Source organism: Aulonocara stuartgranti (assembly GCF_965226115.1).
Source record: "Aulonocara stuartgranti genome assembly, chromosome: 15".
Classification (NCBI taxonomy): Eukaryota; Metazoa; Chordata; class Actinopteri; order Cichliformes; family Cichlidae; genus Aulonocara; species Aulonocara stuartgranti.
Window position 1 is genome coordinate 35628619 of NC_138951.1, and position 22150 is coordinate 35650768.

Here is a 22150-nt window from a genome sequence, read left to right on the forward strand (position 1 = left end):
AAAAAAATATGACTGCAGACTTTGTGATGTTCACATTTTCCTGTTCAGCCTACAGGGTTGCAATGTAGTGTGCGTGTGATGACGGATCATCATCTTGCCTTGAGCAGAGCGATGAGCAGTGCCGCAGAAACCAGGAATGGCACTATGCTGCTGATGAACCAGCTGAACCAAAGTGTCCCAGTTCCTAGACCCATGATCCTCATGGTTTCCTTCAGCCTCGCCTCCTTCTCGTACACCACACCTTTGATGATCATGGCCACAGAGTAGATCCACGCCAGTGTCATGAAAAGCGGCAGAGAGCGGTTTAGCACTCGAAGAAAACTGTGGGGAAAATAACCAAAGACGAAATGTGTGTGCTGATGTTAAACCAGTGATACACGGAAGGCTACAGCAGCAAGTGTTAAACACAAAAATGTGACAATTATGAAGGCTTTCCTGAGCTGCACTCCAACAGCCCTATCAAATAAACTCGGAAACTCCCAGACACTCAACTTGTTATTACAAGAAGCTGATCTTGTTGCACTCTGATATTATACTCAGCTTCCAAAAACCAAGCTCACTGTAAAATATTAAGTTGGGTTTTTTCTATACATTTTTTTTTAACTCTGTTTGGATCGTGCCTATAATTATCTTTTCGTCCATGTTTATTCTCCAGCTTCTCTCTTCAGCAGGTTTCTTTAGTAAAGGTACTACTAGTTCTACTACTTCTAATGATTTTTCTAATACATTTAGTATTAGTTTATAAGTTAGCTTAAGTTAGTTTATAAAAGCAGAATTAGAAAAGGATGGAACAAGTGTGGCTTGTTTGGAAGGGATGATAGCACAAAGTTGGTTTGCAAAGTTACAAGACTTCTGGAACAATGTCCTTTGGAAAGACCAAATCGGAGATGTTTGGCCACGATGCACAGGACCACATCTGGCAAAAACCAAACACAGCACATCAGCACTAACACCTTAAACCAACTGGTCATGGTGATGGTGGAGTAGTGGTTTACACTTTTTTGGTAGCCACGGTGCCTGTCCACCTTGCAATCACCGAGTTGACCATGAACTCATCTCTCCACCAAAGTATTCTAGAGTCAGATGTGAAGCCATTTGCTTACAGCTAAAGCTCGGCCCAAATTGAGTTACGAGTTTATGATCCCAAGCAAAAATCTACAGAATGACTGAAAAGGAAGAGAATAAATTTGAGATATGAAAGAGATTTTCCTCGTTGTCATGGCTTAATGTTTCCCCTCAAGGACAGCAGATTCAGCTATCTCAGAAACACAGAGACAGGGGCTGACAGGTTAAACAGAGACCTCTCAGTTCTGTTCGGATCCAGCATAACTCTCTCTCCTCACCTACAGCTGCTCTAGACGAAAAACTCGACTATAGATCAAGAAAGTTCACAACATCCATTTACAACTGCACGCCACTCACACATCGTCCACATAGCAGGGGTAGGGCATCTGCTGGACGTAGATGCCGGTAGTCTGTCGAATCCCGGTAAGCACTCGGCTCACCGCTCTCTCCACCAGGTCTTGAACATACACGAAACCACCCCAAATATAACGCATGTCACTGAAGGGGTCAGCAGCTGGACCCGGATCCCAAAACCTGAAGTTAAAAGAAATCATGAAATCAAGAATTAAAGTGCTAGAGAAACCGTCCTAAGGTCTTCCTTGTTTCATGATGAGGCTGTCTCAGTATGGTTAGTTTAATTACAGCATTATCCAGAACAAACAATAACAGCAGGAGCAGCCCTGTGTTTAACTGCTGTAAAGTGTTGGTTAAAAGGAATAAGCTACTGCTGATAGTAATGAACTATAACAGGAACAGTACTTCTCAGTACCGGTCTTTGAGCTTGCTGGTGCGGGTCACATCATCAATGTCCATACGGATCTTGTATGTGACATGTGGGGGCAGCTCAGACGAGGAAGTGTTGGGCAGCAGGAAAACAACACCTGCCCAGAACTGCCTGTCCTCTAGTAGTTCCAGCGCTCTTTCAATCAGCTGACCCTCAGTTTCCAGCCCCTCCAGTTTGTTTTGAGAGAAGCACTGCAGGAGACGAAGGAAAACATGCAGAAGATATAAACAGACAATCACAAGGAAGGTGGAATTAGGCTTTAAGCAAACTTCACTTTTCTATTTTATTAATATTTAAAAATAAATAACAGCAAAGGAGGAGAACCTCTGTGACTTGTGCAAGAGTGGAGATAGTTTGGTTTATGTCATTGTAGATGTCCAGCCAGGTCAGCGGCGCTCCGGGCCTCCGTGGGATATCTGGAGAGGGTGTCGATAGGAAGCGTGCGATGCGTGAAGCTGTCCAGGGTGTGTCTTCCAAACGCAGGTTAACCAGTACTGCAATCTCTGGCTGCCTTAACAAATCCTATCGCAAACACATACACAGACACATTATTATGACTGAAAAATGCTGAAAAATGCTATATATTTCACTCTTTCCTCTTGTAGTGAGAGAAAGTCTGACCTGTAGCATCTTAACCTCCACACTGGTCTCCATGTAGCTCTTGATTTGTGGTCCCACCTCAAGCCAGGCTTCATTTAGCTCCTGGATAATCTGCAGGTCTTCAAATGTTTTGTTCACCTTCAGCAGAACCGAACTTAAAGTTAGCTTAAGAAGTCACGTCTGACACATCTTACAGAAGGTAATATTAGTCAAGGTTTCCTTTTTAATTTAATTTTTTTTCATATAATGTCATATTGTAAGATAAAGACCTTAAAATAACACAAGGAAAACCCCAACTATCAGACAATCCTCTATGAGCAAACACTTGGCAAGCGTGGAGAGGAAAAACTCCTTTTTAACAGGAAGAGACCTCCAGGGAGGGGCAACCACGTGCCCTGAGTAGTTGGTGTTGGGGGGAGGAAGACAGGAACAAAAAAAAAACACTGTGGAAATTGTTTGAATTTTGTGGATGAAAACCTAAAACATCCTGGTCTGAAGACACCTTCTGTTTATAAAACAGTGAGTATAAGATTGCTGTACCTCTTTCATAACTTGCTGGATTGCAGGAGTGTTGGGTGTGTAGAGGAGTTTTCCTATGAACAAAGGTTTGATTCCTCTCCACACAATGCGAGACAAAGGGTTGGACTCCAGCGCCTGGATCAGATTTTTACAGAAGGGAGCTGCAGGAAGCAAAAAACCCACCAAGCAGGACAATCGTTAAACAACACAGGTGTTTCTCAGTGGGGTTGTGTTGATTTAAGTGGTGCAAGTGCACCCTGAAGTACAGAAGGATCAAGGCCTCAAGCCAGGTCTTGTCTGCACATATTGCCATTAACATCCTGCCACAGAAACTGCACAGCGTCTTACTTGTATTGTTGTTGTGTTCCACATTCACGTCCTCTGTGCCATTTTTGCCCAAAAAGGACTTGATGTCATTGTCTTCATACCAGTTAAGGGACGGGATGCGTTCACCGTCAAGTTCATGGTGACCGCACACGATCTTTGAAAAAGCTCTGAAACTTTCTCTGGGCATTGCTGTGCGATTTTCTGGAGACAGGACACGAAGAGCTGCGCTCATGTCTGCAAAACTGGAGAGGGAGGAGATCTGAAAGAAGTGAAGAAGGAACAAGAAGCATAGAAGAGGCAGAAATGAAGGGCGAAAACAGGTGAGAGAGAAATACGACAAAAAATGATGAAGGTCTGATGGTCTTGAACTGATCATGTCCAGTGTGATAGAGATATAGACTGAATCTAATGTGCTCTTACATCATCCAGGAGGGCAGTGAGCTCCTGGGAAACTGAGGTGACAGCCTGACTGATGGCCCTGAGTTCTCCAGCGTTGGCCATTAGACGGTCTCTCTGACAGGGACAAGAGGTGGCCCATGTTACTCGTGCTGCTTTGAATTCACTAAATTTTGCGCTGGTTTCTCCATCAGCCGATGCTTACCGTCAAGAACTTGGTCAAGTCGAGCTGAGACAGGAAAAGGCGCTCGGTCTCCTGCAGCACATCAGCTGGTAAGTAACACATCTGGGTCTGAAGATCAGTCATGGCGGTTTCTCCTCCATCCACCGTCAGCAGCTGTTCTAGGACACTTCTATTACACACCATGTCCTTTAGCTGCATCTCCGCTACAGCCAGTGTAGTCTGGGGTGGACAAAAACGTTCTTTTAAGGATGTTTGGCCATCAGACAAAAACAATACAAAGGTAATATGCTTGCTACTGACCCAACAAAAAAATTCAGTGATGCCTTAAAGGGAAAACTAACAGTTTACATTAAAATATCATCACAAATTACATGACTTTCCTGTAACAAGTTACAGTAACTGCTTTTCAGCACATAATGTAACTTTGGTGGCAGCAAACACCTCAAAGACTTGTTAGTGACAGAAATCTTATTTTCATTTTGGATTATATCTTTCTTCTTCTTCTTCTCTCTGTAATAAATGTTATTTATTCTGTGTAAAATTTTACATTAGATTGGTTTATATCTTTAATCCTAAAAGGGATTAACCACTTAGGCCAAAAGAGTTTTAGTTCTACAGAGCAGATAATGGGTTTATTTGTGATTTAAGCCGGTAACCAACCTGAAAATTAAGTCTAGCATTCAGCAGTGTGTCCACATTCACAGGTGACATACTGGCATTGGTCAGGAGGAAGGTGGAAAATGTCTCATTTGGTCTCAGGTATTGTTTTACTGGGAGATCTGCAGTGGAAATACACAGATTAAGATTACAGCCGAAACCCCACAAAGCCCCACAAATCAAAGTCCAAGCTAGAATCAACACTTAACATCTAGAATAGAGCTTGCAGCTGAGTTTGCAGTATCAACACTTTAAACTTAAAGTTAGCACAGTTAATTTGTAGTTTTTTCAGGTAGCACATGACGTCCGATAGTTTCTTCCTTTTCATACTGACGTGTTTGATAGATTTTAGCCTTATTTTCTATTTAAAAAAAACGATTTTTCCTGCTGCTGAGAGTAAAAAAACACAATTACAAACTCATAAAGTTAAAATGCGACCAGCTACAGGGAGGCAGAATAGAATAAGCCCGGTTCCAGTCACTGGTTCATTATTAATGACTTGCAGGTCACAGAACAGTGCAGCAGCTTTCTCCATTGTTTGCTTGTATGATTTCTGCTCACATAAACTCATCGATACAGGCTTCATCATTTGAACTTCCTTCCTTATATTTTTGTTTTTCTTATCTAGAAATTTAAAACTGGTTCACCAAGAATAACCTTCTTTTTCTCTTCTACTTGTCTCCTGTGAGGTTTAACTAAATATTAATTTCATCCTTCCAAACAGTTACCCAAATGAAACAGTGCAGCAGGTTCTTTAAACTAAGACCTGAGCACATGTTAATGTTTGCCTTGCTGTAGAAAAACAAAACACTGACAACCTGCTTTCATTCAGTCTCTTGTTCAACAGGGGAAGTAACTCAATATGACCGAGGCAGGGCAAGCTAAGCAATCACTATGTCCTGCTTTCACAACAGCAATAAGACACAATCATTCAGCTGTGCTTAAACCACACGTACACATACTGAGTAAGGCCTGCTCAGATACATCAAAGTTAATCCAACATTCCCTTCTTTGTATAAATTCTTGTTTTTCCCCCCTATTTCTTTTAAAAACAAAGAAGGTTTTTGCATTTGTGTGAAAAGCGGGAATAAAGCGCAGCTACATGGCAACTAAACCTAAAGAAAAACCCCCAGCTAAACATTGACTTTATGTAAAGCTTCATGTTCTGCCACAATGACTGTACTTATTCATGACTCTTTCTGGCTAATGGTGCCCATTTAAGAAAGAAATTCTAAACTGCCCCTCTTCAAAGTTTGCCCTCAGTTTAATATGTATTCCTTGGATCAATGCTTCAACAGATTGAAACAAGCTGCAGTACTTGGCAGGGCTCCACTTCTTTGTCCCAGCTTCCGGACGCTCTCCATTAGCTTCTGAAAGCCGGCGAAGCTCTGATTACCACTGTAGGCCAGAACGGCCTGGACATCCACTAGAAGCCGAGACAGTCTGGAGGAAAACAACAGTGAGATTGAGAGTGTGTGTGATACTTAATGACAGCAAACACTGACTTCATGTTTGTATACAGACAGAGTCTATTCAATCATATTGCCTGCTAGTCCTAAATTTGCCTTACTTTACTGTACACTGTTGTGTACAGTAAGAGAATGCAAAACTGTGAGCTTTTACGTCATATTGCCTGAAGACAAGTGTTCTGATTTCCTTCAGAAATATTTTAAAACTATTCCTATAGGATGTGTTTATATAAAGTCGTGCAATGTATGCACATTTTTGCAAATGAGCTGAAAGATGCAGGTGAGGTTGCTTTATTTCTAAAATATACTTTTACTTACAGTTTTTCTTGTTTCAGAACACTTGTAATCAGAATACTAGTACTGTACCGTTAAAGCAATGATCCTACTCTAAACTGCACCACTCTAGGTGGTTGGCCATGTTTTTAATCTCCGATCTACCTACATGGAGTTGTTAAAGTTGCCAACTTGGCCGGGTGTCTCTCCTGGTGTCTGGCTGTGGAAGCAAGGGTTGTTGATGTTGCAGATAATGCCCTGAATCCAGGGCAAGGTCCCTGCTGACGGCAGGGCTTTGTTTGGAAAGTGACCTACAAGGAAAGAAAAGGAGATCAGCCTGAGCCACAAAACAATGAAAATACTGTAGAAGTGACCTAAAATACATCCACCAGGTACTAGACTGAGCAATAATCCTAACATCCTATCCTAGGATTCAGCTGTGTGTTAAAACAGTGCCACAATCTTCCCATTAGTGGACATCCCAGCAAATCCACCTGTTTCTTCCTGTTAAAAGTGAGTTTTTCCTTGCCACTGTCGCCAAAGTGCTTTCTCATAGGGGGTCATGTGATTGTTGGGTTTTTCTCTGTATGTATTATTGTAGGGTCTACCTTACAATATAAAGAGCATTGACGTGACTGTTGCTGTGATTTAGTGCTATATAAATAAAATTGAATGGAAGGTCTGACTATGCAATGTTCAGAGAAACTGCAAAACAGCCAAGAGCTACATCTCATACTGTACAGGTCTCAGTTAGCGTGTTAAATGCTAACGTTCATGCTAGTGCAATTTAAAAAAGACTGAAACAGTTTGTCTTGTTTTGGAAGGGTTGCCACGAGAAAGCCTCTTTTCCATAAAAAGAAGATGGTGAAACAACTCAGGTTTGTAAAGTTTCATCTGAACAAACTTCAACTTCATAGGTGGTGATTTGTTCAGTTCTCCACCTTTATTGACGCTAAAGGTGATGAACAGCAATGCTGTGAAGAGTGTGACAAAATCTCTCCACAACCCTAAGAGAAATGATTACTTCAAGTTATTGCTGCTAAATGTGGACCTACAAGCTAAGGAGTCATGGGTGGGCTTAGTTTTTTACCGAACTGCATAAAGTCCTGTGACGACCTTTCTCACATGGCTGTATATATATGTAAAACTTTAACTTTGTTCAGCCTTACTGATTGTGGTCCAGTGGAGGCACTTGGAAACATTTCGTGTAGGTTTCATATTTGATACAGATCTAGTCTAGTTTGGTCTAGTTTACATCTTCTTAAACTCAAAGTTAGTGAGATGTAACTTTATCATGCACAGACTAACTGCCCATTACACTCTGAGCTGGCATGCTGTGTTTTCTTAGGTTACCAGTTATGTCACTACATGTTTATAGAGAACTAATCAAAGCAGGTCAAGAACACAAATGTGCGTGTGTGGCACAAGACTCACTCTGAGTGAGTTAATCCTCTTTAACCAGTTGGCAAAAGGCCATTTTTAAGACGTATAAGCGTGTTTGTGAAGAGACACAAATATCCCAGCATCACTCACATTGGCTCTGTTTGTAAGGAGGGTGCGAATGACGGACAGAGATAAGGATGACGAAGAGGAAGAGAGGCCAGAGGAGCTCGATAATGAGCTGGATCTGCACAAGAGGAGAGCATAAGAGGTGTTAACAGTAGGTCAAACGATCAGTGACCTTTACGGGCCAGGACTATAGCCAGCAATGAAACTGACAAATAAGTGCTGTGATACTTCAGATGGTGATGTATACACCGGAAAACTGAAGAATGATCTCATGTACTGTGCAGTCTGTGTCTCGTTCATTATGCTTCCTTATAGAATCAAACAATCTCTTGCTTTTTATCCTAAGTAGTGAAGATGTGATCACCTTGTTCCTTCTGCGGTACGTGATGTTCTTCCAGAGCAGGAGGAACAGTTGTCTGAAAAAACCCATCGCTCCTACCTGACCATGACGTGATCCTGGAAAAACGGTGGGGAGAAGAGGACAAGTTCATCAGGGCAACTATGAAATGTACGCAAAGGAGAAAAGACAGACAGAGCCAATACTGCAATCATTGACAATCAAAAACACAGCAGGTAAAATAAGTCCTGAATACTTCACTAAAGTTCTAAGTAACCTGAACAGACCGTATTCTCCTTTTCTTTCACAGGCTTGTCTAAACTTTGCAGGAGCACCTGGTCATGCCCTGTTTCTGGTGAAATTATGTACCTTCCACTTCCAAATTATGGCCCCTGATATTAATTATCACTAAGTGGCAAATTACTAATGACTGATTTCAGCTGGTGTCAGGACTTTCCATGCCTTTTTGTATTTTCCCTTTTGGGTGATATAGAAAATTCTTAAAAGGAAAAAGAAGTGTCATTATTAATGTTAACTATGGTATATTCTCTGTATTTGTATAGCGCTTTACTTAGTCCCTAAGGACCCCAAAGTGCTTTACACTACATTCAGTCATTCACACATTCACACACTGGTGATGGCAAGCTACATTGTAGCCACAGCTGCCCTGGGGCGCACTGACAGAGGCGATGATAAATCGATAAATCGAGGTGATGATAAATTGATAGTTATCATGATAAAAAATTATAACTATGATAAATGTTATTAGTGAAGACAGACCATACAAGGTATTGAATAATCAGCCCAGATCTTATCTTAAAGACCTCATAGTACCGTATCACCTAAATGGTGCACTTCACTCTGATGTCTTACTTGTGGTTCCTAGGACATTTAAAAGTAGAACGTGAGACAGAGCCTAAGCCTTTTAAGATTAAAAGGTTTAAATATGTAATTTCTGATAAATCTTAAAGTTTGTACAGGATCAGTCGACAATAAACCCTCCCTTAGTTCTGCTGCAATAGGTCTAGGCTAGTGGGGACTTAAATTATGTAGAAAAAAGTTACAGACCTGCCAGCCTTACTATGTGTGTTTAGAGTAAAGGTTTTCTTCTCTGCTCACTCTGATCTGCTCAAGTCAGACAATCCCATGCTTGATCCTGAAATCCTCCTGATCCAAACAGCTTACCTGTCTCACTGTAAGGCATTCACTTTTGCTCAACCATTCGTCCAGAATATGGTCTCTTCTAGATTTAGAAAACAACATAAAGCTGTTTAAGTAAAGCTAGAACTGCTCTGACTAATTCCCTTTGCAAACCTTACAAAACAGTCTGCATCTCTGCGCATGTCAGTGCAGGTGTAGGATGTAGTTTTTATAACCATTAAAGCCGGCTTTTTAAAAAAATATATTTTTCTTTATTTTGACCGCCAGGTTTCTCACGGGGTTGTTATTTCCTGTTTGAGAACAGGAAAACATTAGCAGGTAGCTAATGCAGTGTTGATGTAACAAGGTACAGTAACGTTTCATGCTCCCATAACACAGAAACTACGCATCCACATAAGTTACAACTTTGCACTGCTTGAATGAAATTAGGTTATTCAATCAGGTATTCTTTTCTTAAAGTAGACATGTTAGAGAAATCAAATCAAATCAAAAGTACACTGTAACTACAAGTTTATCAACAACAATATTTAGCGGTTAAGCGTAAACTTATAATATAAGGGCAATAGCTTACAAAAGCTTGAAGAAACATTAGCTTCCTTGTCTTAGCATCCTATACAGTGATGTTGCTATTGTGTACATCAGCTCATTTACGAAAACAGTGAAAAGAAACCAATTTGATTATCTCAGTGTAAAACAGATGTTAATGATTACCTCTGTGTAATAAAGCTGATTTTAAAGCTCCTCTCCAGCGGCCGACAGCTTGACATTGACTTCCCAGTGTTTGCGATAGCAGCTGTAAGCAGCGTAAAGTTCCGCCCACACATGAAGCGGATTGGTCAAACACATTCAAAGGGGCGTGGCCGTAAAAGCCGGTTAAGAATCCGATTGGTTACTGTTATAATTTCGTAACTGAAGAAACATGGAAAAAAGAGAACTGACAGGTTCACAGGGCTTTAAGTAATATGAACCGTTCCCTTGTGTTCAAGAAGTAATTCATAAAGAAGGATATTTTATCAATACAAGCAACAAAGCATTATAACTTTAGCCTGACACTATTAAAAACATTACAATCACAATTAATAATTCATAAACGGCACCAGTTCATTTTCACTAGACATTGCACTGCTGACATTTTTAAAGTGGCATACCAGTGTATAAGCATCCAATTGATTTTTATGGAATCAGTAGCTGTTTGTGAGTCTGTAGGTGTGAGACCTGATTGACCTGACATGCCGACCAGAGTTCAACAGGTGAAACACCCAGTAGGAGAGCATGCTCTCTACTGATGAGCGGCAGAAGACCAGCAGCAGCAGCTTCCGGTCCAGGTTATTCTTTCTCACATGGAGGAAGTGAAGCTACTGCTGGGCCTTCTTTACCAGGGCGTTGGTGTTATGGGTCCAGATGCGATTGGCGGACGGCTGGATGCCCAAAAATCGGAAGATGGAGAAATATCTCCACTTATGTTTAGTGGGGAGTGACCCTGTTTGTGCCTCCTGCAGTCCATTATGAGTTCTTTAGTTCGGAGGGCTGTGCCACTGCATATGTCTGTATGTGCCGACTTCTTGAAAGAGTTGCACCTTGACCAGACGGTTCTGGTAGCCATAAAAACAACTTGTGGGATACTTATCACTCCTCCTAGCAGAATTGGTAGAGGTCGTTTAAAACGGTTGGTTTTCTGGAAATAAGCATAATTATCCTCCTGGAACGCCAAGCTGTGTCCAAGTTTCAACAGTCTAGCTGGTGATTTGAGTTGAAGTTGATGAATTTATTCCATCCACTTTCTGCAATGTACCAGTACCACTGGCAACAAAACATGATGTTACCACCACTACGCTTGACAACTGGTAGTAGTCTTAGGTTTGAAAGCCTCACCTTTGCTCCTCCAAACAGCTCAATCTTTGTCTCATCTCACCTTAAAGATTTTCTCCAGAAGGCATTTGGCTCGTCCATGTGGGCAACTTCAAATTTAAGTTGAGCTTGAACTGTCCATGGTGATATAAAACTTATCCCACTGTGGACACTGGCGTTCCAACCATTTCTAATTCATAGCAGGCTTTGTGTCCTTTCATCTTAAAGTGGCAATTTGGGTCTTCTTCCAGACCTCTGCAAAGCCATGACACAGCCAAACAACCTGTACTTAGAGTTGTTTAAACTGATGATCAAACCAGAGTATTGTCAAACAAATCCTTAGGCTAGCAAAGAGAAACTCCAAATTGTATTTAATCACAATTCTAACAAGAATAGGTATTGACCTTCTCAATTTGTTAGACATTGTAGAACCCTACACTGCACTTCTTAAAAGATTTAAGTGGGTATGTTTATATTTGACCCTTGTGGATCAGAGAAAATTAAAATTCAATAAGTCATTAGAGATATAAGCAGTACAATCATTCTACTCTGGAAAAAGAACACTGCAAAGAATTAATTCAAAGCCCAAAATTACCACAACATTTATACCTGTGATGAGTTTATGTAAACGTCTGACCATCAATGATTCAATAAAGCATATCAAGATATTTTCTTATAGATCATTTTAATGAATGTTGAGAACAGTAAAATCTTAAAAATATATGCATCTCTCTATCAAATAAGGCAGTCTCTTAATGTTGCATATCTGCTTCATGTTCGACACAGTCAGAGAAGCTAATGTATGTGCATGTGAGGGGCTGGAAGTACATCACAATGACAGCCACAGACCCTTTGTCCTGATTCAGCGAGGTCCCCCTCTTCAAGCAAATTTACCTCAGGCACACTGGTGCCACACGACAGGCTGGAAGACTAATGAAGTACAGTGTTTCTGACGCTGCTCACCACTAAGTACGTAAGCAAAGTAAAAAAAGCATTACTGCATCTCAGCTACTGCCTGAAATGTAAATATGTGATAAATACAAATGAAGAACTATTATCTATCCCTGTCATTTTAAAATCGCACTTTCATATTCAGATGTTCTTATTGTCCTAAAAACATGCAAAACTGATCCGGTTTGCAGCTTTCAGTGGTGTCACAACAGCATGTAACACACTTGCATAATATTTTCAGTTTGGCAAAAGCTCATGAAGTTTGAATACTGAAGAATTTTTGTCCAGGTGAAACAGGAAGTGCTCAGAGAAACACTGGCTGCTCTTGTCCTGTTAACAGTCGATACGTTGAAGCTGGCATCGTCTTCAGGTGGATCTGCACAGACAGAGAGAAGTCTCATTTTAAAGTGTAATGAACTTGATTATGTTATTGTGAATGTAAGCATTAGATTACGTCTCACCTCCCCTACAGCGTTTGTCAGAATCTGGATGATCTTATCATGGGGCGTTGCAACGACGCTCTGCCCGTTGATTTCAATGATGCGGTGCCCGACGCGGATTCCTCCTCTCTCTGCTATACCACCCCGCATCAGACTGCAAATCTGCAACCCAAGGACAGAAAACTGCATGTTTATAGTTCAGAATAATTTACTTGTACCGAGTGCTACCGACCTTTTAATCCAAACACGTTAATCTCTTAAAGCTATCTGGTAAAAACACTGTTGTTCTATTGCTGGTTGCTGCAGGCTCAGCGCCAAGCTGAAGGGGTACGTCACATAATGACAGATGTGAAATATGGATGCGGACGTACAATGCCATCTTCCACGCTGAAGCCCAGCTGAAATTTCGGATCTGGTCTCCTGATAATTGCCATGGTGACGGGAGGACAGTGGACGATGCTGAGCCTCACATACTTCTTGCTTTTCTGATCCTAAGTGGGGAAAAAAAGGTGAAACAACAAAAAGGGAGGCGCAATCCAGAGTTAGAGCAGTAAAACTTTACTGAGGAAAATATGCAAACTATTCACCCAAGTGTACCTTTTCACCAAAAGTTATTTCTTTTTGTAATAACTTTTGTGAACGTTTACGACATGTTTTCATCATTACAAGCCTAACATTGGACATTTTATTGGGGTCAAATTGAAGGAAAAGTATGTGCAGAAAGGTGAAACCAGGGATTGCAGCACAATAAGGGTTTTATCTTCATTACTTTAGTTTAATGATCAGTGGAGGCCAAAATTATAAAGGAAACTAAAGTTGATAAACTGCACAGCATTAAGTAACTATCGTATTGTGTCTTTGATTAAGTGTTTCAAAGGTATAAACTTCTGTCAACTCGAAACAACGAAAATGTTTGAAACACTGAATATCAGCAGCAAGTTTTGCTTTAACAGTTTAAGTTGACAGATGCTAATGTTGGTCCTGTGTGGACCTACAGTGCCACCTGGTGATCCTAACTTGCATATACAGCACAATAAAGGCATTTAATCTGCAGCACAATATGTTTCTTTTGTTGTTGTTGATGCCTTTCTTCTCATCTTTATTATGACCACTGAAATTTGAAGTTTGTGTCATTGTGTGTCCTACTTACGCGGATGATGTTCTGGCAGGTGGTGATGGGCAGACCCACGAGGCTTGTCCCATTGATGGACATGATGCGGTCCCCGATGCTGAGCTCACCACAGCGTTCAGCCGGGCCTCCGTGGAGGAGGTTGGCCACCACCACTGTGGGGAGGATAGAGCCCCAGCCCGACTCAACCACCGCCAGTCCCAAGATCTCCCCCGGAGCCTTGGTCATGATTACCTGATCCACAGACACAGAGAGACTTGTAATATATCAGTGGTTGTTTTAATCAGAGCTCTTTTTTTTTTTGGCTTGTCTTTTTTTCTCTCCTGCAACACCTTCTATTAATACTTAGAACCACTAAAGGAAAGCCCCTGCACACTTCTAAACAACATGACGAGATAAGGAAATAATAGATGAGGTGCAGATAATATAAATAACAAACAGCTGTGCATATATAAAACACACACTTTGAAGTGTGAAGTCTGAAGCAAACTGCAGACCATCTTGTGATGGGATCACACCTGCTGATCCCATCACAAGCTGTCAGACCATAATCACCCACAAACCCAGTCTTTGCTTTAAAACTCTGCTGCACACCTTTAAAGATTTGTGAATGCATCTTGCACGGTTCTGACTCTTGTGTTGAAAATACCTGTTCAAACAGGTATTTGCAAATTTGCCAAATCTACCTTTGTGCTACTTTAGGACAACATGATGACACATTTGGGCATTTTGATACATGATTTGCAGTAAAAGGGGGGCCTGCTTTGGAATAAATTGAACATGTTGGCTAATTAGTCACTGGTCTATCTCAGTGAAACTTTGAGCACCTTCAGCTCCACCTTTTAGTCAGTGCCACCATCTCAAAACCATACATCATAGCAGGTCTCCTTGTAAACGTTCCCTTTCACTCTTGCTGCTATCCTCCTGTCAAAAATCAGCCCTGACACTCGTCTCCACCTGCTCCACCCTGCCTGCACTCTCTCCTGGACCTTTAATTGGCTCTGTGTGCTGCCTTGGTTAGTCCTTTAACTACACAAGCCAAAATTATAAGTCAGCTGTATTTTGTGTGGGTGGCCTTGCAACCACAATCCCTCCTGCTTACTTCTCTGAGGTTTTGAGAGTCAGAGAAGTGGGCCAAGTCTCCGTTGTAGAGTTCCTGACTTTCCAGGTAGTCGCTGTACTCGCCGGGCCTCAGATCGCTGGCCTTGATACCGTTGGCCTGGAGGAACTGCTGGTAAGCCACTCCAAACGCCTGCCCGATAGCCTGGGCTATGATCTGAGCCTGCAAACAGGAGGAGACAGACAAAACTGAATCAGGGTTCAGCACTGTTGTTACAGTCATGTCTACTCTACATTTAAATGCTAGGGGCATTTGTTAAACTAATTTTTCCCTAGACTTTTCCTTAATCCTCCATTTAAATACTAACAAATCAAAGCAAATGTGTTCGTTTGTAAAGACAAGCAGCCAAAGGGTCATACAACTTGATACCAGAGCATCAACACAAAACACTATCTTTAATGCATTTTATCTGAATTTCTCTGAGAAGTTCTTGCTACACACACATATAGCATCTGCTGTAAACATGAGTTAATGAAAGTATTTTGAAATGATCTTAAACACGTTAAATAAGCTCAGTTTGAAAAAGCTCTGAGCAGACGCGATCACAGCCTTCAGCATCCCAGAGCTAATTAGCTTCTAAAGGAAGCTCTTCCTCCCATTCAGTGTCGCCAACTGGGAAACTGGGACGAGAGCCAGACGGTTTTGACATTGAGGAGAACTCAGTGGTTGTCTGAGGAAGGAAACCAGGCCAGCCAAGCTGAAGCTGAAACTGCTGTCAGCAACCGACTTGGCAATTTAATAAGAGATGCAAGAGTGTGCAGGGCGGGAGATGCCAAGATACTGAACGCTACATCTATTTACATTATACTGCGCTGCCGTTTGAGTGAGGGTGTTCCGCAAGGACATGCGGTAACCAGTCTGTGGGCAAAAGTATGTGACTAGGAAATCTGGAAGAGTTCAAAGGGGCTCTGGGAGAGTCCAATGTCAATTTTAGCGATCTTAGACACATTTTAATGCCATATATTTCACCATGTACCTTATTTACTGCATGCTTAATGTGTTTAAACATGCAGTAACCATGCAGCAAAACTGTGTAATTAGAAATGAAAGACCAATATAACAATGAGGCCTGGCTGGACTTGTAAATGAGCTGTTTGGCCAGCAACCAAGCTTCCTGAAAAGCTCTGCTTGGAATCCAGAAATCAAAATATGAGTGCTAAGAAGGAAAGCATCATGCTGATTGCACACTTCTAGTATATGAACACCATATAAAACCCTCCAGTTGACTGACTCACATCCTCAGAGGAGAACACATGGCAGATCATCAAGCACTTCTTTGCAGATGATGACGAAGAGTTTGAGTCGGTGTCACCATCTTGCCCCTTACGTTTCCTTCGTGCCATCAAGACCACGATGTTGTCGATGTCAGCGATGTAAGAGATCATCTGCAGAGCGTGATCCATCATGGCTTCCTGCAAACAGGACATGACAGTGGTTAAGATAAGAAACAAAGACAGGGAGAGCGAGCACGAAGGTCTGGTTTGGAACCAGCATAGAGTTTAAACCTCCTGCAGATAGGTATTACTTAACATTTTTCCTCTTAGAAGCCTCTCTTGTTAAAGACATTTTTACAGAACTACAGGAATTATATGATAAAGATTGGTGTGTTTGAGAGAGCACATCCCAAAGGGAAGCCCAGGCCTTTATCAAAGTAAATTTGAAATTAAGGAAGTTCCTCATTCTGTGTCTTCAAGCAAAGCAGGATTGTCTGTGCACCCTCACCTCATCAAAACCATTTCTCCAGGCCAAATATGTTATCAAGTTAATGTACCAAACCACTGACCTAGCAGACAAACATACAGACCGAAGGCAAACCACAAACCAGGCGCCTAAGATTAATTCAGGACCGAAACTAACTTGGATGAGAATTCTGAAAAAATGAAAGTAAAGACTGTTGTTTGTTAACATGGAAGCTAGTGGAGCGTTCTTTACGTGAATCAGAAGTGCAATTTCCACAAATATTTGTCTTTGTTTTACATCAAAGTAATTTATAAATGCAATTTTCATTTTACTTTTTATGCCTCATCTGTGTCCTAAATGACAACTTTGGATAATAAACATATATCGCTTGGAAGTAAAAACACTGAATAAGAAAACCATTCATCTTCACATCCATCACTGCAGAATGGAGCAAATGCAAATGGAGCAATGACAGTAGATGACCTACTTCTACTCTCCTAACAATTCAGTAGAAAAAAAAAATAGCTTCTACTAGAGGCCTCATATTAAATCACCACCCAATTCTATATTAAGGATTCCTGCAGCGAGAGCTCAGCTTGAATATGAACATCAAGGAGTGCAATGCTGCTTCGTGTAATAAAAAGTCACCAGCTGTGTTGGGTATGTTTTCAGATGTTTACAACCTCAAGTCTGACAACTTTTTAACACATTTAGCTAAAGTTCATTCTCTCAGAGTACATTTAGGTTTTTGTCTTCATGTTCCATGAAGCCAAGAATCAACTGAGCTTTTGCTGAAATCCATCATTGGATTTTAGTGCTACCAGAGACATTTCCCCAAATGCTTTATGCTATAAGTTAAAGACTGTGCAGATTTAGGGTGGAACCCCAACAATCTGATGACCCCCTTGGCGACACTGGGAATGAAAAAATCCCTTTTACCAGGAAGAGACCTCCTCCGACAGAACAATGCTCAAGAAGGGGCGGCCAAACCAGAACGAAACAGAGAGACAGAAGACAAAACTAATGGCATGCAGTAGTGATGTATAAACAGGAGTGACAGGAGGCGAGAGGAAAATGCTCAGTGCATCAGCAGCGTTAACTAAGGGATGGTTCGGGGTCACCTGATCCATCATCAAACTATGAGCTTTAACAGTTTAAAGCCTGTTTCTGTCTCTCGAATCCAAACTGGGTGCTAATTCCACAGGACAGGAGCCTGGTAGGCCCCAGGTAGGTCTACAGTCTTAGAGAGAAGTGAGGTCTTATGATATGAGGAGATACAAGAGAGGAAAATGAATGTATGTGGTCAGATGAGTGCAGTACCTGCGTGTCAGTAGTGAGCACTTTGATTCTTTGAGTAGAAATGAACAGATCCACTTCTGTCATTGGTTGGGACTCTCCTTCTGGAGCCTAAAAGAACCACAGAAAACACTCTCATATTTAACCTTAGAGGACAGGTACACCACATGTCTATCCTTAACTTAATAATGACATCCCACCTACTTTAAAACAGGTATGTTTAATAAGAAAAAAAAAATCCTTCACTACAACTATAAAACCAGATTTAACATCATCAACCAATGCATTGCACAGCCAGATCATGATAAAAGGTGCATATTTGGTTATTTTGTTTTTAAAGCACCTTTATTCGGTCCACAGCCTCCTGAGCCTGGGCCATACGAGCGTTTGTAGACGGGTTCCTCTCTGATTTGATCTGAGTGGAGCCAAGATACTTGGCACCAAAAATCACTCCATCCAAAAGGTCTTCAGGATCACAAGGACCAGGCACTAAAACATTAGCACATATTACATTAGATATTTGACAAATGTCAAATTTCAGTGAATAATAATAATAATAATAATAATAATAATAATAATAATAATAATAATAATAATAATAATAAGTGACTCACCATCTTTATATGAAGGCTGGTCATCAGCACTCTGCAAAGAAGGCACGCACAGCAAATTAGTGAATTTAAGTCCATGAAAAACTGAACGTGCTTCAGATAAGTTCAGTGATGGGTTAGCTGGTGGTAGGAAAAAAAAAAGTATTCTGATTATCGTTTTAGTGTTGCTAAGAGACCAAAGACAGCTGAAGTCAGGACAGATGTGTGGTAGCTCTGGAAACCAGTGATGACTGTGTTATTTTTGACATTATATAGCTTCATTAATCAGCTGAAAAAAAATAAATAAAAAGCAAATATTGGATTAGTTAACTCATCATAACAAAAACGATGGATGACCAAACGTCTCCACCCTTATTATTAGTTTTAGTAACAGCACCAACCTGCTCGCTCTCTGCAGTAGCTTCTTCCTCTGGAGGCTGCTCTCCCAGCTTCATCCACACTGGCTCGGGATACTCATCATCAGGCAGTGAAGTGAGGGAGTCATCCCTGTGCCGTTGTTGCTGACCATTCCCGTGATGCCTCCAGAACCTCTGTGCATCCTCCTGGCTGTAGGAAACTGACACCACGGCGTCCACGTCCCCTCTGTGCGGCAGAGAGGTAGGGCGGGGTGTTGCGCCTATCTCTGTGCACTGCAGCATCCCCAGCAGGTCTCTCTGGTGGCTTTCAGAGAAGAGCAGCCCTTTGGTTTCAGCGCTGTCCTCTTTTATTGAAGAAGGAGCACATGCTTCCAGCTCAGACCGCCTAGAGTAATGATGATTTGATGGCATCCGATGACTGGGATGCGGCTCTTCCTCCATTAGTTGGAGCTGACTGAGCAGGGTGTGGATATGCATATGGTCTTCATCATTTGATCTCCTTTCAGCAGCCTCCTCTTCACCTCTCTTGTTCTTGTGGAGATCAACATCCCCCAATGTCACCACTGCTTGATCTTCCTCTGCGTCCTTAAAGCCCTCAGCCCTCAATACTCCCGCACCTGCTTCAGCCTCATCTGTCGATTTCGCCTCGACATCCTCAGCAGGCTGTTTAACGTTTCCGACAAGATCCAGCTGGTTCACGTCGACTGGAGTCAAAATGTTTTTCTCAACCAAAGGAAGCGATACTGACTCACCCAGATCTGCCTTGTCGAGACAGTCAGCTGAGGTGGGAAGGCTGGCATCATCCAGATCGTCTGCTGAACCAGCTTCGCTAGAGGTGTCTGACCTCCAGTCTAAAGGTGGAGGCTCGATCAGGTTGTACGAATCCAGATCCTCTGCCTCTGAACCTGGCAGAGCTACTGCAGCCAGACTGCTGACCTCAACCCCCGAGGCTCCATGAACAGGAACCGGATCACACAGCAGGGAGTCTGTAGATGCAGGGAGGCAGTCTGAGTCCATTCTGTAAGAAAGCCTGTCAGAGAAAAACTGGCATTACTGAGCTGAACAACTGGTGAAGTCAGAGATTTTAAGCCAAACTGAGCAAGCGCCTATCCCCATGCAGTTTTCCACACACAGGAGTGGATAATGGCACGTTGTTGAACCTGGTTATTAAAAAGCTGGAGGGAAAAGATGCTCATGCACGATTACTGCTTGTTGATTTTTCTTCAGCCTTCAATACAATTGAGCCTCATATTTGAATCAGAAAGCTTTTAGAACAGTTTGATTACAATAAAAATCTGAATTATTGATTTTTTTTTTTTTTACTTAAAGAGTCTGGCTGGCTCCATATTTATCTTTTTATCCTGTACACAAATATTGATCAAAGCAGATCTAAGATGAGGGTCATTTTAGAGAGTGCAGACGACTCAGTTATTGTCAGTCCGCTCCAGGATGACGACAAGTCGCACCTTTAATTAAACATATCTAAGATATGTCACTGACTCTAAGAAATGCACTCCTGTACAAGAGGTCACATCCATTAAGGGTCAGATGGTGGAACATGTTCAGTGTTATAAATATCTTGGAACAGTAGCTGAATTTCAAAGCAAATTAAGAAAGCTTTATCATTTCTACACTGATAGAATCATTATGACTTTATTTTTAATGTGCTCTTATTGCAATCTGCTTTATCCTTGTCTTGGCTCGAGGTTTGCAAAGGACAGAAGTGGTCCAACATGCTGACTGGTGAACCACAGCATCCCTGAACACCAGACACTTACAGTGGTTCGCCGATTTAATTTTTCTTGACGAATCGTACCCTTTCCATTGTAAGTTTCCGTTCTTCCTTCTTGATGATAGTTTTGTGTAAAACGACAATGTTTAAAAATAGCTTTGTTCCAGAAGCCATCACTCAGAAGAACAAATCATAGCGTTGTTACTTTGTGGGGTACATGGTGCTCAAAATTATTATTAGCTCTTGCTTTCTGTATTTTGTACCTTGCTTATCTGTTGCTTCTCTCCATTAAAATACCTCATGACTGCAGAGCAGCTCTGCCTAACAATACAATTAAATTATGCCGAGCCTCAACCAGACTCACAATTCACATGAGCTACCTCCAAAACACCGTTATTAAATATCAGATCTACACAGTGTGTTTATAGTTTCCAGGCTGCATCAGCATGAATGCCTTAGCGAAAAAGTATGCACCATCTATGCACCCTCTTGTCCTCATTTACCCACAAACACCGAAATAGAAAAATCCGTCTCAGGCTTATAGAAAACATCATGCACTCGAAGAGCATGCAGGCCTATAGTGCAACATCCAACAGGCTCAGGGAGCACAGTCCTTCACATCCATGTATCTTAGAAATAAAAACTATCAAACAACTATAAATAACAACCATGTAATTTATTACACCATAAAGATTAGCACCATGGTAATATCAAAACACACCAAACCTAATTTAATAAATGCCATATTTATTAATTATGGTCCTTACTGGTAAAATGTTTTTAATAAACAAGACTCGGGACTCGTCAGCTACTATATTTAAGTCTTTTACTATATTTAACATGTACGTGATCCATCTGGCAGTGCCGTGCATTAAAGAAAAGTTTATGATCCCTCCTTCTTGTACAGATAAGCACACAGATCAGATCTTTTCGACGACGCATCTTTCATGGCGTGAATAATCCACCGTTAGATCAGATAATCATGGCATGTTATTAAAAACACTGGCGCGGTAGTGCAAACAACTGACAGCAGGGTAAAACACACAAACAAGCGAAAATTATTTTCAGGGTGCGAGAAAGACATGAGTTTGGCTAACCGAAGTTAGCAGTTGAAGCAGCCTCAGGCTAACAGCAAAGCTAGCATTTGCTTAACAGCAGCAGTACTAATATTTCAACACTTCAATCAAAATATGAGAGTACAAGCGGCTAAAAGAGAAGTTTTCACCTGATATTTTAAATCTCTGTCGCTCTCTTTGTGTCCACACTCAGACTCCCGTAGGTGCCACGACAGATGAGTTGACGTGGTTTGGAATTTGAACGTTTTCCAAAACTCTGGCTTCGTTTTATTCTTCATACTAATAATACCGACACTGTTAAATTCAGCAATGTCACATACTCCGAAGATGAGACACTTTTAGTGTTTAAAGCAGAGTTTGCTACTCATTGTTGCTGCTCCGTCAGTTGCCGACTGACAGCTTTTATTTATCGGCTGACTCTGTAGTCGTGCTGCGTTCACGTGCTACCGCAGCGTCTCACATCGCCACGAGATAGTTTGTTCTTCTTTTAGTTTCTTCTTCCTCTTTTGCAAATTGTGCAAGTCTACACAAATGACTGGACCACGAAGGGCTACAGTCAAATTTCTAAACAACTGATCACAAACAAACCGTGTACTTTAACCAAATTAAACACACGACACTTACAAAAAC

At 41.4% G+C, this 22150-nt stretch overlaps 2 protein-coding genes across 5 annotated transcripts in view; both read right to left on the bottom strand.

The window, feature by feature from the left end:
- Positions 1–10059, bottom strand: part of abca7 (ATP-binding cassette, sub-family A (ABC1), member 7) — a 30175-nt gene extending 20116 nt beyond the window's left edge. For 3 of the 4 annotated variants that reach the window (XM_082506691.1, XM_082506690.1, XM_082506693.1), the window contains exons 1-16: positions 9993–10023; positions 9306–9363; positions 8148–8239; positions 7808–7901; positions 6444–6585; positions 5851–5975; positions 4536–4654; positions 3897–4094; positions 3716–3808; positions 3317–3554; positions 2990–3129; positions 2471–2587; positions 2174–2371; positions 1835–2040; positions 1423–1599; positions 99–321 (exon numbers count right to left, since the gene is read on the bottom strand). In XM_082506691.1, the coding sequence (XP_082362817.1) occupies positions 99–321; positions 1423–1599; positions 1835–2040; positions 2174–2371; positions 2471–2587; positions 2990–3129; positions 3317–3554; positions 3716–3808; positions 3897–4094; positions 4536–4654; positions 5851–5975; positions 6444–6585; positions 7808–7901; positions 8148–8239; positions 9306–9324 (2181 nt within the window). In that variant the 5' untranslated portion in view covers positions 9325–9363; positions 9993–10023. Of the gene's footprint in view, positions 1–98; positions 322–1422; positions 1600–1834; positions 2041–2173; positions 2372–2470; positions 2588–2989; positions 3130–3316; positions 3555–3715; positions 3809–3896; positions 4095–4535; positions 4655–5850; positions 5976–6443; positions 6586–7807; positions 7902–8147; positions 8240–9305; positions 9364–9992 lie in introns of all 4 variants that reach the window. The other variant, XM_082506692.1, reaches the window with a different exon arrangement.
- A 1736-nt stretch (positions 10060–11795) lies between these two features.
- On the bottom strand, positions 11796–21968 carry LOC309688926 (amyloid-beta A4 precursor protein-binding family A member 3). The gene is made up of 11 exons (XM_082505014.1): positions 21670–21968; positions 18737–19742; positions 18360–18390; positions 18089–18234; positions 17770–17856; positions 16005–16181; positions 14752–14931; positions 13671–13883; positions 12892–13011; positions 12542–12682; positions 11796–12456 (listed from the first exon to the last, which is right to left on the bottom strand). Exons 2-11 carry the CDS (start codon positions 19727–19729, stop codon positions 12385–12387), a joined length of 2160 nt encoding a protein of 719 aa, XP_082361140.1. The 5' UTR covers positions 19730–19742; positions 21670–21968; the 3' UTR covers positions 11796–12384.
- Between the last annotated feature and the right edge of the window lie 182 nt (positions 21969–22150).

Coding starts and splice junctions, on each gene's coding strand:
- LOC309688926 (XM_082505014.1), bottom strand. CDS start 19,729: ATGGACTCAGACTGCCTCCCTGCATCTACAGACTCCCTGCTGTGTGAT. Junction 18,235..18,359: donor CCAGCCTTCATATAAAGATG/GTGAGTCACTTA, acceptor CTAATGTTTTAG/TGCCTGGTCCTTGTGATCCT. Junction 13,012..13,670: donor CCTGCCAGAACATCATCCGC/GTAAGTAGGACA, acceptor TTCCCCACTTAG/GATCAGAAAAGCAAGAAGTA.